At 33.2% G+C, this 16,310-nt stretch overlaps 1 protein-coding gene across 1 annotated transcript; it reads right to left on the reverse strand.

Annotated features, from left to right (window-relative positions):
* Positions 1–8,361: 8,361 nt before the first annotated feature.
* On the reverse strand, positions 8,362–9,532 carry LOC149163909 (heavy metal-associated isoprenylated plant protein 23-like). Its single transcript, XM_089430837.1, has 3 exons — positions 9,241–9,532; positions 8,985–9,062; positions 8,362–8,765 (listed from the first exon to the last, which is right to left on the reverse strand). Exons 1-3 carry the CDS (start codon positions 9,319–9,321, stop codon positions 8,472–8,474), a joined length of 453 nt encoding a protein of 150 aa, XP_089286963.1. The 5' UTR covers positions 9,322–9,532; the 3' UTR covers positions 8,362–8,471.
* Between the last annotated feature and the right edge of the window lie 6,778 nt (positions 9,533–16,310).

A 16,310-nucleotide genomic window follows, 5' to 3' on the forward strand; every position in this document is an offset into this window, starting at 1 on the left:
AAGAGCTGATTTTAAATCAGCGATATCTCCCTCATCCGGACTCCGATTCGACTGATTTTTTTTTTGAAATCATGTGTTTTTTCACAAAGATTCCAGATCTACAATTAGATCTTGCAGATCTGGCACCAGGACTTCTAGATCTGCGCCGCAACTCACTGTCCTGAAAATTGTCTGCAACCCCACTGATTTTTAAATCAGCGATATCTCCTTCATCCGGACTCCGATTCAATTGATTTTTTTTTTGAATTTGGGTATTTTTTCACAAGGAATACATATCTGCAATTAGATTCTGCAGATATAGCACCAAAACGTACAGATCTGATCTGCAAATTCGCCACCGCAGAAACCCTGCAAAAATGAAAAAAAATTCTCCACGGTCATAATTCAAAGGTCTCCCTGGGCAATGGTTTGGTGAGTATATCAGCAACTTCTTCCTTAGAGGGAACATACTCCAACTTGACCTTTTGTTCAAGCACTTGTTCCCGAGGAAAATGATATTTGATAAGTATATGCTTGGTCTTTGAATGCATGACTGGGTTCTTTGAAATGCTAATAGCACTTGTATTATCACATAGGATGGAGATAGGTGGAGTACAAGTGATTTGAAAATCCTGCAAAGTTTGCATCATCCAAAGAAGTTGTGTGCAACAAGATGCAGCAGCCACATACTCTGCTTCAGTTGTAGATAATGCTATTGAGCTTTGTTTCTTGTTGAACCAAGATACTAATATGGAACCCATGAAGAGTGCACCACCACTAGTGCTTTTTCTGTCATCCATGCTTCCGGCCCAATCTGCATCTGTATAAGCATGAAGTGTGAGATCTGTATCTCTAGGATACCATAAGCCATAGTTTTGAGTTCCTTGAAGATACTTGAAGATTCTCTTAACTGCCTGAAGATGAGTTTCCTTTGGGTTTTCCTGAAATCCTCCAACTATTCCCACTGCATGCATGATGTCTGGTCAGGTACCTGTCAAATAAAGCAGACTTCCAATCATGGATCTATAGGTTGGTTGATGCACTGCTGCTGATTCATCATTTGCACTGAGGCTGCATCCTGTAACCATAGGGGTACATACTGGTTTCGAATCTTCCATGCCATATTTCTTCAAGATCTGCTTGAGGTACTTGGTTTGAGATAAGAAGATACCGCCTTCATTTTATTGGATTTGTAGACCAAAAGAATATGTCAACTCTCCAAGCAATGAAATTTTGAATTCTTTCTGCATTACCAAGAAAAAGTTTTGACTCATAGCTTCTTCATTGCTGCCAAAGATAATATCATCTACATACACAACAAGTATTAGCAATTTGTCATTTTCAATTTTTATATAAAGATTGCTATCTGTTGATCCTTTTGAAAAACCTTGTTGATCAAGGTATTTGTCCAAACAATAGTACCAAGCCCTTGGAGCCTATTTAAGACCATAGAGAGCCTTTTTTAGTCTGCATACAAGATTTGGATCATCCCCAAGGATGAAACCATCTGGTTGCTCAATGTACACTTCTTCTTCTAAGTCTCCATTCAGAAAGGTTGATTTCACATCCATTTGAAATACTTTGAACTTCCGAAAGCTAGAGAGAGCAAGGAACATTCTGATGGCCTCAAGTCTAGCAACGGGAGCAAAAGTTTCTTCAAAGTCTATTCCTTCTTGTCGAGCATACCCTTTACAAACAAGTCTGGCCTTGTTTCTAATTACTTCCCCATTTTCATTCAACTTGTTTTTGAAGATCCATTTTGTCCCTATGAAATTCTTATCTTTTGGTCTAGGAACCAACTCCCAAGTGTTATTCTTTTTGATCTGCTCAAGTTCTTCATCTATTGCCTTGACCTAGCATTCATCTTTGCATGCCTCTTTTACATTTTGTGGTTCAGCGGAGGAGAGTAATGCCAAATAGCTTGAAGCTTCTACAATTGTTCTTCTTGTTTGTATACCTGCCTCCTTTTGCCCCGAAATTTGAGATTCTGGATGATTCTTTTGAACATACCTGGATGGAGTCTTTTCTTCTATCCTTATCTATTCCTCTGGTGCCTCATGGGTTTCTTCTTCATCATGAATCTGATTTGATCTTGATGGATAGTCCTCATCATCTTCGAAGTCTTCAGATCTTACCTGCCTCGGAGTGTTTTCTTCTTCATCCACCACTACATCAATGCTGTCAACAATTCTTCGAAGCCTTTTATTGTAACATTTGTATGCTTTGCTATGAGGAGAATAATTAAGGAGAATGCCTTCATCTGCTCTAGGTTCAAACTTGCCAAGATTTTCATCATTATTTTTAATATAGCATTTGCTTCCAAAAATTTTGAAATGTTTTACCAAAGGAGTCTCACCAGACCAGAGCTCATGAGGAGTTTGAGTGTTGTTTACCCAAATATTTGTCTTGTTGAGAATAACAACTACAGCAAATGCGGCTTCACCCCAGAAGGTTGCGGGAGTTCTAGACTCATGAAGCATAGCACGAGCCATTTGTTGAACCATTCTGTTCATCCTTTCGACTACTCCATTTTGCTGAGGAGTCCTAGCTGTAGAGAATTCCCTTCTTATTCCATGTTCTTCACAAAAATTGAAAAATTCATTCGAGGTAAACACCCCACCTCTATTAGACCTGAGGCATTTGATTTTGTGATCTGATTTGTTCTCCACCAAGGCTTTGAATGATTTGAACTTTTCAAAGGCTTCGTCTTTGTGCTTCATAAGTCCTATCCAACACATCCTTGAAAAGTCGTCAATGAATAATATAAAATATTCTTCTCCTCAAGGTGACCTTTTCCTAGATGGACCACATACATCAGTATGGACAAGTTCAAGCCTGCTAGCTGATCCTTCCTTCTCAGGGAAGTTAGTTCTAGTTTTCTTACCAAACTGACACGATTTGCATATTGTGTTATCTGGAATTCTGATGTCTGGAAGACCACAAACGGCCTGGTATTTGCATGATTTCCTTACCTCTGAGAAGCTAAGATGCCCCAATCTTATGTGCCATAACCAGTGTTCATCGTTCTTGCTCAGATAGCATTGATGTTGTCCTTCTTTGAATATGTATAAATTATTTGGAGTCCTTATGCCTTTGATCATTGTTTTTCCTGTATCAAGATCACGAACACTACATCCATTTGATCGAAATATTACCTCCGTTCCTTGATCGCACATCTGACTGACACTCAATAGATTATGCTTTAAGCCATCAACATACATAACATTTCCAGCTTTGACCTTTTCTTTCAACTGAACAGAACCTTTACCTTTTATGAGCACAGGGGTGTCATTTCCAAATGAGACCTTCTTCTCCCTTTCTAAGGCACTATATGACTGAAGTTTTCCTTTATCACCCGTCATATGTTTCGAACATCCACTGTCGATGTACCATTTATTTTCTTTCCCTTCCGCATATAAGGCTATACCACATCTTTCTGGTTGCGGTTCTTTCAATCTCCATGTTTTGGTATTTGAGGCTTGTTCCTTTGTCTTCCGAAACCTACTCCTGCATTCAGAATGTTCATGACTGAAGTTGTTACAAATAGAACATTCAATTTCATTCTCAAGGGCAGAAAAGTTATTGTAGGTTCTTTTCGTGATCCCAGTCATACTTCTTTGTTTTTGAGCTTCTCTAGTCATGATTGTCTTATAGGATACACATTGAGCTGCTTTGTGACCAAAGTTATGACAAGAGAAACCTTGGCCATTGAAAAACTCCTGCGATTATCAAATCTACCAACCGAATGATTGTAGTTTCTATCGACATCCATTCTTGAGGCAAATTGAGAATGTTTTACCTGTGGCTGGTTGTAGCTTCTGTTCATCCTTAAAGTAGATTGCCCCCGATTTACCTGGTAGTCTTTGTTCATTCTTGAGGTAAATTGTCCCTGATTTACCTGGTGATCTCCATAGTGCCTTTGCTGTCGATTGTCAATTTGTTCACTCCTCCTTGCTGCATCAAGATAACTTTTGGAGGTGGATGGTTTCTGCGCTTGAGATGCTTCTTCATTATATCCCAGACCTGTCTTGATTAGAGGAGAACGTTGCACATTGATAATCTCATCTAGAGTTTTAGATCCTTTAACAAATCTAAGATTAAGCGCTTTTGTTTTCTCAATCTCTTTTCTAAGACCCACAATTTCACATTCCAACTTTTCATGATGTTTTTCCCTTTCAGCCAGTTGGAATTGCAGAGTATCAATAATCATATTTTTCTCTTCTAAACAAATTTTGAGTTTAGAAATTTCTTCATACAGACCTTCTTCATCTATAGCATCCATGAAATCATCATCTTCAAAGGCCATTAAAAGTCTATAATTATTACCTTGTTCATCTTCATCACTATTTGAAAGTCCATCACTGTCTTCATGAGTGTAATAGCTTTTCTTATTTACATTATGTTTCTTGTTCCATCTAACAGGTTCCTTACCTTTGTTAAGCTTATCCTTATAAGGACACTTAGCAACATAGTGACCAACTCTTCCACAAGAAAATCATTTGAAAGGTAACTTACCTCTGAATCTTCCAGCACCCCGTTGAAGGTTCTTGACAAAATTTGATTCTTCCTCTTCTTCTGACATATGTCCTAACTCATAGCGATCTCCTTTGCCTGCAGCCTTGAATGAAGCTTCTCTCCTGTCTGATGGTCCTCCTTTCCTCATTTCGTACGCAGTTAGAATCCCGTGTAGCTGTGACATGGTAAGTTGCTGTAGATTCTGTTTTTCTTCTATTGCAGAAAATTTTGATTCAAACTTAGAGGACAAAGATCTTAGTACCTTTTCAACCACAATAGCCTCTTTTATTTCTTCACCCAAGTTTTTCATACAATTAACAATCTCATCTATACGTAGAAAATAGTTAGCCACACTTTCATCATTGTACATTTTGAGATTTTCATACTGAATTCTAAGGGTTTGAAGTTTTCCTTGTTTTACCTGTTCATCTCCTTCATAGCTCAGAACGATCTTATCCCATATTTCTTTTGCGGAATTGTACTGCATAACTTTGATGAACTCTGATTGAGATAAACATCCTAATAGAGTATTGATAGCCTTTGCATTTGTTTCATATTGCTTCTTACCAGCCGGATCTGTAGGTGTTGCTGACGAAAAAATGTACCTTGTATCTATGATATCCCAGACTTCTGTACCAAGAGATTTAAGATAGGAAGTGACTCTTACCTTCCAATATACGAAGTTTGTCCCATAAAAAATTGGTGGCCTAATCGATGCTTCTCTCTCGTAGTTGTTCATGATCATAGATATTCCTTCAAGCGATCAAGCTTTTTTTGAAGGACCTGCTCTGATTCCAATTGTTAGAAATAATACTGAGGGGGGGGTGAACCAGTATTATCAAATTCTTTTCAATATACCCTCTAGATTTATAATTTAATTTATTCTTCAGATGTTGACCATTAATTTGAATGTCAGTGCCATATAATAATGAACACGAACAAGAAAAACAGACAGTCACACCAAAGAACACTAGATATAAGGTGGAAACCCAATGTGGGTGAAAGCCACCTGTTGCAATGTGTCTCTATCTTCCTTCAATTAGAAACTTCTTTTTACAATGATTCTGTACTGGTGCAGTCCTTTACCAGTACGCAGGCTGCAACCTGGAGAGAGTTACAACCCTCTCTCGTTTGCCAGACTCTCCTGGAAGGGAGTTACAACCCCCTTAGCTCTTGTACTAGCTGAGCTACTAGCACGTAGGTGCTCACCTACTGAAGGATTCGACCTTCTCTTTTCTTCGAGGGACCAAGTTTTATAAATTTTCAGACTGGATCCATGAACATTAAACAAACATTAAGTACATGTGCATCAACCGATCTCCTTTCTATAATCAACTACTGAATCAACCACTAGCTTCTCAGAATGCAGTAACCAGAAAACAATACCAGTAACCAGACACTTATTTTGAACCTAAAACAGTGCAGTAAAAAGCAGCTAAAATGAGTTTCAAGAAAAGTCCGGAACTTCACCAATATAAACCTGCGGATATCCGCACTCTGTCTCTGTCGATCCTGCGGACCTCCACACCTGCACCTGTCGCTGAACTGGGCACCTCCGCACCTGCAGTTGTCGCTAAACTGCGTACCTCCGCACCTGCAGTTGTCGCCAGACTGCGTACCTCCACACCTGCAGTTGTTGCTAAACTACGTACCTTCGCACCTGCAGTTGTCGCTAAACTGCGTACCTCCGCACCTTCACCCATATGTGAACTGTGCTCCTCCGCACCTGAACTGTCGGCTTCTCCGCGCACCTCCGCACTTGGGGCATCTTCTGATCTGTGTACTTTCGCACCTGAACTGTTTTTGGCTTTCGGACCTCCGGATAAAGATAGTTTATCAGTCCTCAGATATACCCTCGACTGTCAGATTCACAGATCTGATCATGCGCCAACGAGATCACGACCCCTCAGTTGATCTGTCTTCTCGTGCTCAGGTTCAACTATAACTCACCAACTGATTACCAGTATTTCAGATCTTGTTCGTCTTAAGATATTCAACACTTGAGTGCACAACCAAATGATCTCATTTCCTTTTTGTAGGCAAGCCCTTACTCAAACCATGGACCAAAACCATAGAATTCCAATACAAGGGACCCAAAACCTGGGTTCAATACTTTAGGATGCAAAACCACGGACCAAAGCCATAGGATCAATAGCGTCAGACTAAATACCATGGATCAACCATAGAATTTCCCACGTGCACGCGTTTCTCTCCATGAAAGTGAGTGAATTTGACGTCCACATCTTTTGTTCAAAGATCCTGCAGGTATGTCCGCACTTCTTGTTCGGAGCACCTGAGGTCCGCAACATTTGTTAGGTGCACGTGCGGGTATCTCATTTTCTATCATTTTGAGGGCGTGAATATGATTTTCCAGTTGAGTGAGTTGCCATCAAGGACAACACTGATGGCATAGCGCCACATCTGTGTCATAATGCCAACAGAAACAAATAAGATTTTCACAACAAGAAGGGTTTGACAACATATTGATAAATAGTAAACAACCAAATTCCTTATAGTTTGAAATGTGTTATAAACTACATTTTACATATTGTATTATATATACAAGAAAGAGAAAGTCAAGTAAAAGGAATATTACTTGTAACCGTAATAGGTAGAAGACTACAACAAAATTTCAAGATCAATAAACCCATAACCAAAAATTTAGGCACTAGCTAATTTTCAAATTTACAAGAAATTCTATATTCCCTTGCAGAATCCTTTTGCATTCCACTACAATTTTGAATACATTTATGTACTAAAAAATACAGCCAAGAACTCTATTACAAATGTAAGCTTGATTTCTAAATTATGCTCCAACCCTATACGATGATAACTCTCTGTACAAACCAACCTAAAGACTTGAAAAATAATTTCATTAACGAAGCTTTTGTACCCTAGTGATGGAAGTTGAAGAAAATTGGGCGATGGCATAGAATTCCACTAAAAGAATGACTATATCATAATGAAGCTTTTGTATCTTAGCTTTTGTATTTGAGCCCCTTACCAGCGACACGACGTTAGAAGGAATACCCATTACAATCAATTAAAACATTTGTGGTACTTTGATCTTCTAATCTGTCTAGCAAGTGGCGTCCATTCCTCTCATGGTGTCGTTAATAACCTCAACCTCAGACATGGTGTCGTTAACGTCTGGCTAGTTCAGTGGGATGCATTGCCGTAAAGCCACTCAAATAGAACAATATGAAATGGGTTAACACTTGAGATTGGAATTGGGCTATTTTTGGGATAGGTTACTGACAATTTAATATCAATTAACGGAGAAAACATGAATCACTCTTGGTTTATTATAATGGTTAGAAATCATCCTAATCAACGTCAACACTTTTTAGGTTTGGGGACCAGTCAGGCCCACGCTCAATTGTATAAGTGTGATTTGATGGTACATATTGTTTTGAATTAATGAGTTGAGGGTTAAAGGTTGCGATTTGATGGTACATATTTCTGTGCAATAATTTTCTTTTTAATTAATTGACGGTGAATGATTTTCCAATTGTCAATCCAGAGTCCCTTTGATTAGAAGGGGCCCCTTATATTCTTACAACGATGCTCTGCAGAAACATTTTTAGTGAAGACCCAACTTACATGGCTTTTGAGGTTTTAACAATGCAATTGCAGGAAACCAAATCTAACATTGCACACACTCAATCTGCAACCTGGTGATTTCTTTGAAAGAAGCCATATCAACATAACGTGATATTATTTCGATTTTTCTGTCTAATGCTTTTCACGGTCCCCAAAAAGTACATAACCGTTTATCAAAAGCTCCCAAGGTTTTAATAATACTTCTTCATAAGAATTCAAAGCAGCAGATTCGATGATCTTTACAATTAAAACGAGTCTTGAGGAATATGAGTAGAGTTCATTAAGATATTTCACTAGCTTTGTGAATAAAATTTGTTCTCTCGATAAAGCTTCATAGATTATCTCTATTTCAGAGGAATCTCTACTATTCAACTTTACATAATCCTGCAAGCATTCGCGTTGTCATCGCTAAAGAGCGTTGTGTACTGCTCGTCTGTGGGATTAGGGTTTGAAAATGTGTTGGACTCGACCTTCCGAACATACCCAGCAGGGGCTTTCTTATCATATGCTTGGGCAGCGCAAGGCTGAGCAACCAAACTGTATGGCACATATGGCCACAGCTCTGCACGTTTCCCAGTGGCCTTCACCTTCTTCAGCACCTTGTTTGCCTCCACGTAACCTGTCACTGTCACCCTCTGCTCCTTTCTGTTTACATCCACAGACCTCACACGTGCAAGTAACACCAACACCAGCATTATGATAGCTTTCAAGAAAACTGCATTCAATTTTTTTTAAGAGAAACCGGACAGGTTTTAGTGGTGCTGCATTCTACAATTCATTATGAGAACATGTGTATGTCCATTCTGGTGCTCATTTGCATGTTTTATAAATCCACGGTTAAAATAGATTCACACTGATATTCCAAGACAGCTTGGATCTCCATACATACCTTTCATAGAAGATACAGAGTTTTTCACTTTCAGCTCACAGCCATCACAGTCCATGCGAACCTTCAGCTCTACAGTCTACAATTCAAAAGTGAGATTAACAATGTTTAGGTTTTCGGATTCAGCTCTACAGTCTACAATTCAAAAGTGAGATTAACAATGTTTAGCATTTTACTCTACGTTATATTATCTTCTTGGGCTGATGGGTATGGACACACTGACAACATTGAGATCAAATGAGTATGGGTTTTTATACCTGCATCTGTTTCATCTTTTTGTGCTTCCTACTTCCTCTTCCTCTGAGCAGATCCGAAAGATACTCCAGTGGACCGGCCATCGTTCACAAATCTCTGATCTCAAACCACAAAATATATTTCTTTCTACAATGCAGAAAACTCAGATTTTGAATTCTAAGCCTTTGCTCAAACCATAGTAGCTATGAAGAGCAAACTCAGACAATACAATTCGAGTTGTAGCCACCAATTTATACACGAAAGATGGCTATGCTTTAGCTAAATTGAGTAGGATATAGCCCTACGCCTCTGTGATAGCGGTGTCCAAATCAGTTACGCGAGCAACCACATGAGATGGAGGAACAACTAGTAATGAGACGTGCAGAATTTGGTTTGCCTTGAAATATCTGTGGGCTCTCTGTTTGAATTTAAATATAGAAATCTGGGTTTTCACCATTAGCTTTCGGTCTCAAAGCAAAGAAAGCTAGGGTTTAAGAAACTAAAAGATGTATAGTTTGTCGACACGAAGCTAGCAAGAACGTGGTTGTCGTGTCAATTATATGAAACATGGACAGTGGTGGTTCTGTAGGGGCTTTAGGGGGGGTACTACCTACGTTATAATTATTGAGCACTACATTATATAAATGGTATTGTACTTTACAGGAACAATTGGGTTGGTGTGTCAATTATATGAAGCGTGGACAATAGTGGTTCTGTGGGGGCTTTATAGGTACACCTGCTTATAATTATTTAGTTAATATGTTATATAAATTTTATTGTGCTTTATGATGGGGGAGAATTTGGTCTTATATGATATGTTAATTTATAACTGAACAAAAATGGATTTATTTCGTCTCGAGGTATCTGGAATCTTAATCCTAATCTTTAAATTTTTATTTTAAAAGTAGAGTGACCAAATATCTCTTGCAAAAAAATAAAAAATTGAACATTTTTATTTTCGAAAAGGTAAGATGATTTGAAATATCTATTACTCTGAATTTTATTAAAAAAAACAGGAAAACGATTTGAATCACATAAAAAACAATTATATAATAAAAGATAAAAGATAAAAATTTGACGGTTTTTATTTTCGAAAAGGTGAGATGATTTAAAATATCTATTACTTTGAATTGCATTCAAAAGAAAAGGAAAAAGATTTTAATCACATTAAAAAACTGTGGTATTAATAGTCATTATAATTTTCTATCCTGAAGAAAAAAATGGTTAAAGAGTGAAGAAAGAAATATTTATAAGTGAAAAAGATAAAATTTTAAATAAAAAATAAAAACTTAAAAAAGAGATAAAGTATATATTATAAAAACTCAATTTTCATTTATGTAATGTAAGACATAATTATTATTTATTAAGGAAAAGTAATATGTAAAAAGTGATAAGTGGTTAATGAATTTCATTTTTCAAATGTATTATACTACTTAATTTATCTTTATTATTTTTATTATAATTTTAAAATTTTGTTAATAAATAATAAATATATTATAGTTTTTAAAGATTAACAAATAAGTTAAAAGTTATTATAAATAAATTTTATTAAACCTTTAAAATAATATTATATTATTATATTATAATAATTTTAATTATGCTAAATATAAATTAAAACTATGTATTTTTTAAATTATTCATTTACATTTGAAAATTTCATTTAATATTTAAAATTAGATAAAAATAATATCAAAACCATTACCATTTACTATAATGTAACTCTTTTAATCTCTATATAATATAATTTGCAAATTATCTATAAAATATGTTTTAAATTTACTTTATTTTAAATATATACCTTTCTTAAATTCATGAGTAAGAAAATGTCTCTTTCCTTTGTCAAAGTTTAAACAAACTAAAATCATCATGATTTCCCAAAATAATTTATATGGTGAAAATAAGTTAATTTTAGTAAATTTAGTTGTTTTGTTTTATTTGTTTGTTTTCTAAAATTAATACTCATGCAACTATTAAAATAAATTAGGTGGTAAACATCAATAAGTATCAGTTTAAGATATCCATATAAACAATTAAAAAATATCATAAAAATGAATTAAAATAACTTTATTTTTATTATTATTATTATTTATAGAAATAATTTATATAAGTTAAACATATATACATTTTAAAAATATATGACAAGGTTCACCTCCACTTTGCCATGGCAATATCATGGCTTATAAATACCACACGTCCAAATAAAACATAACTCATTTCACATAATGCCTGTTCATAAGACATTTTTTTAATAAATAAAAGGAAAAATAAGAGCATAACTATTTTGGAAATAAATCTCAATCTTTTATTTTTCAAATACCCGAAACTTTTGTAATATCTAGTGGAGGTAAAATCACTACCATTGACCTAACAAGTATTGTAGGGTAGGGTAGTCCCTCCCATTGAAATTAAGAATTATATTGCTACAAAATTTGCATATAGAAACACGTAGCATGATACATATAAAGCATATTTTAAAATATTTAAACTAATATTAGTATAATATGGATAAGATTAATATATATCTTTATATCAGTAAGATAATGAAAATTAATATTCTATGAAATTATTTTACAAAGCACTATTATATTCATATTTATATGACAAAGTTTGAAAATTTATATTTTCCCAAAAAAACAAAATCTTGTAATTCAATTATGAAGTAGTAATTTTGGTAGGAGTTGTTCAAATCACATTTACATTATGTGCATATTCTACCTTGGTAGGGACTAATAAGGTGCACTTTAGTTATTAGATATATCTTATTGCAATTTGGCATAATGATTTCATCAATTCAGTGAGTGCTACATAGTAGCTAAATTAATCTAAAAAATAATAAATAACTAAAATTTCATATCTCATATCTCATCTTCCAAAAAAAACAAATTTGCATTTAGGCAAAAACTTGTAATGGACTTTGATACATTTGTATACCATTTTGCCACAAACATTTTATCTATATATATATATATATATATATATATATATATATATATATATATATATATATATATATATATATATATATATAAAAAAGCCACTATTCATATTATATACATTTAAGGAAAAAATAATTACAACATATTTCCAAAAATTTCAACCTACATAACTACAAAAACAAATTATTTACCAAATTAGTTGAACTAAAATCTTTTAACATTATTATATAAAAAATAATTTATAATAAAAAACACATAAAATTAATATTATCTATTAAATATTTCATTCTTTTATAAATAAAATTAAACTCCGTTTAAAAGTTTATTAAAAAAAAAAATATTAAATATTTCATTCTTTTATAAATAAAATTAAACTCCGTTTAAAAGTTTATTAAAAAAAAAAATTATAACTCCATGACATTTATCTAAATATCATTCCACAAAGCCAATATTCATAATTTTATCATGTAAAAATGTTGAGGATTTTTTATTAGTAACTGCAAAAATTAAATTACATGTAAATTACATTTCGAAAAAATAAGATTTTTCTGAGATCATGACCAGACTGGTTTGACATAGTATACAACCAAATGTCTTATAGCTTGAAATGTATCATAAACTAGATTTTCCAAATTATATTTCATATAAAAGAAAAAAAGGTTTTGTAACAATAACAAGTAGAAGACTATAAGACTACAATAGAGTTTAAAGATCAACAACCTCATAATCAAAAGTTTAAGCAGCTTGTTAATTTTCAAATTTACAAGAAGTTTTATGTTCGGGATGAAAGCCTGGCCAAATACGTTTCCACTCTCGTATAATTTTGAATGCATTTATGTACTAAAAAATTTAGACCAAGAATTCCAGTATAATTGCAAGCTTTATCATGTAACAATGTTGGGGATTATTGATTGGTAAGTGAAAAAATAAAATTACATATATAATTATATTTCAAACAAATAAGATTTCCACACCAAAAAAGGTTTGACAACATATTGATAAATAGTAAACAACCTGACAACATATTGATAAATAGTAAACAACCAAATTCCTTATAGTTTGAAATGTGTTATAAACTACATTTTACATATTGTATTATATATAAAAGAAAGGGAAAGTCAAGTAAAAGGAATATTACTTGTAACCGTAATAGGTAGAGGACGATCAATAAACCCAAATCGTAAACAACCAAATTCCTTATAGTTAGAAATGTGTTATAAACTACATTTTACATATTGTATTATATATAAAATATTATATATAAAAGAAAGAGAAAGTCAAGTAAAAGGAATGTTACAAGACCGTAATACAACAAAATTTCAAGATCAATAAACCCATAACCAAAAATTAGGCACGCGCTAATTTTCAAATTTACAAGAAATTCTATGTTCCGGATGGAGGTCTTGCAGAATCCTTTTGCATTCTGGTACAATTTTGAATGCATTTATGTACTAAAAAATAAGGCCAAGAACTCTAGTACAAATGTAAGTTTGGTTTCTAAATTATGCTCCAACCCTATACGATGATAACTATCTGTATAAACCAACACAAAGAGTTGAAAAATAATTTCATTAACTAATCTTTTGTACCTTAGTGATGGAAGTTGAAGAAAAGTGGGCGATGGCATAGAATTCCACTAAAAGAATGATTATATCATCACATGTTGTGAAGATGGAAATAAGACCTTGAAAATATGAACCAATGAGTGGATTACATACATATATATATATATATATATATATATATATATATATAGATATATATATATATATCATAAAGTTAAACATTATAGAATTTATTTCTCAAATCTTAACGAATGGGTAGTCTAAAGAAAATTGATTGCTAGAGTCCTACCTTGGCAGGGACTAATAATTATTGATAATTAAATTGAAATTTTGAAAGACCCAATCCAAAATAGACAAGCCTATCGGTGTAAATTCTGTAGCCATATAAATTAAAGGCTCACTCTAACTAATAAATAGACAAAATGATCTTCCCCCTGATACTATTTAGGGTGCCATTCATTTCTTGTTGTTTAGAATGTTGTTTTGAAAAGATAAATAGATTCAACTCCATGAAAACCCCCATGGGCGCTGAGTTTTGCAAGTAAAATATCTTAAAATTTTGATTCTTAAGAATCTCTACTAGGTTTTGGCAAAATTTGTTACAATTTAGGGCCAAATTGTGATTTCTTGTTGTTTAAAATTTTGTTTTGAATACATAAATGGATCCGACACCCTCAAAAAATCCCAAAACTCTTAACTTTGCAAATGAAATAGCTTAAACTTTTTATTCTTAAAAATCTCTAGATTTTGGCAAAATTTTATTTATTGGTTAGACTATGCTTAAATGAAATGGTTGACCTAAATATTGATACACATAAAAACTCTTACATTATGATAAATATCACCTTGTCAATATTAAAAAAGAAAAAAATATAAAAATTAACCAAATTATAACTTTATTTTAAATTATTATTATTCATAATTACAAAAGCATTAATATATGAGTTAAACGTATATATATTAAAAAAAGTTAACAAGATTCTTAACCATGGAAATTCCTCCCCACTTTTATCATGGATATTCTTAACATGTCAATATGTTTTGTTACAATACCATGGACTAATACCATAGTTTACTAAATGCCAAAAGACCAATAACACATGTTCATATGACATTTTTTTAATTGATCAATTTAATTAAAAATCCAAAAGGCACATAATTTCTTTTACAATAAATCTCAATCTTTAATTTGTGACTACTATTAATGTTAACTATTTACTATATAAATTTGAGTGATTATTATTTAAATATATTTTTATATAGATATTTGTAATTTAATTAACAAAAAATTATTAATAAAACAATATTTGTAATATAATGAATAAAATATAAATTTACAAATCAAATAATGTAATTTTTTTTTTAATTTTATTAATTGGAGAGTTGTACTTCAAACTCATAACCTTCACACAAAGAGTACCTTAATGAAACACCCTCTTACTATCTATTTTATTAATAACCTACACACAAAAATACCTTACTATCATCTATTTTATACTTCAAAAACTTTATTTATATACTACAAATATAATTTTTATATGCTTAGTCTAACTAATAGACAAAATGACCATGTTGTAAACACTCGTAATTTTTTTCTAACATTCGGTAAAGATTTTTAAGGATCATAAGTTTAAGTTGTTTAATTTGTAAAGTTTGAATGCCTGGGGTTTTTAGTGCATGAAATTGGTTTAAGCATCCCGGAATGTATTTTAAGTAATAAGAAATCACAATCTTACTTGAAATTATATATATAAACTTTATTTAAAAAATTTAAAACTTTCTATTATCCCTACCTCAAGTAATAACGTAATCAATATCACATTTACTATGGATTAATCTAAATTTGACCAAAAATTAAACAAGCAATTTGCAAAGTCTACTTTATAAAACATTTTTTTTTTTAATTCTATTTATTCAAAGCCTCATTGTCTCACTGAGCTTGAGTCTTATTGTGCAATCATAGTTGAGATATAACCGTCTTCAATTCATTCTCTTGTTGGCATCCATTGCTCAGGACGACGTTGTACAACATTAATCTCATCAATCACCTGCAAGTGGATTTTGACTCATTCTATAGGACGCCTTGCCCACCCTCCTATGTAGTTTTCATCGAAATTTTTTTTACCCCCACCACTAAACCTGTACGTTGAATTTTGTCTTGAAGACATCTGCAATAGAGCTTCCAAGAGAAACTCTTTAAACTGCAAAGGTTATTCTAGTCCAAATCAATCCATGTTGTCTACTTCCCAAGTGGTCATTGAAAAGAAGGGCTTGTATTTTAATGGTAAATATAAGTAATGTCCACCACCAATGCCATTAAGGAATGGATTAAGAAGATATTCGTGTAGGAAAGATCAACCTTCTACGCCATATTGTCGTTAAGCTTGCTCGACCAAATTATGAGGTATTGAAAATCCTTTGAGAAAGCTTTGTAAAGAAGGCATAAATGCGAGAAAGGCATATTGGCTAATCATTTTGAGGCCCCAATTCTGAAAAGGACACTGAAGGGGTGTCCTTTCTAGGTAGAGAACCCACCTCTGCCCTTCTATCTGATGGAGAGGGAGGACAGAGCTTTCCTACTGAATTGAACCA

The sequence above is a fragment of the Pinus tabuliformis genome, chromosome 5_1 (assembly GCF_031772625.1).
Source record: "Pinus tabuliformis cultivar Carrire ecotype Pingquan chromosome 5_1, CPIR1, whole genome shotgun sequence".
In the NCBI taxonomy this organism is placed as follows: Eukaryota; Viridiplantae; Streptophyta; class Pinopsida; order Pinales; family Pinaceae; genus Pinus; species Pinus tabuliformis.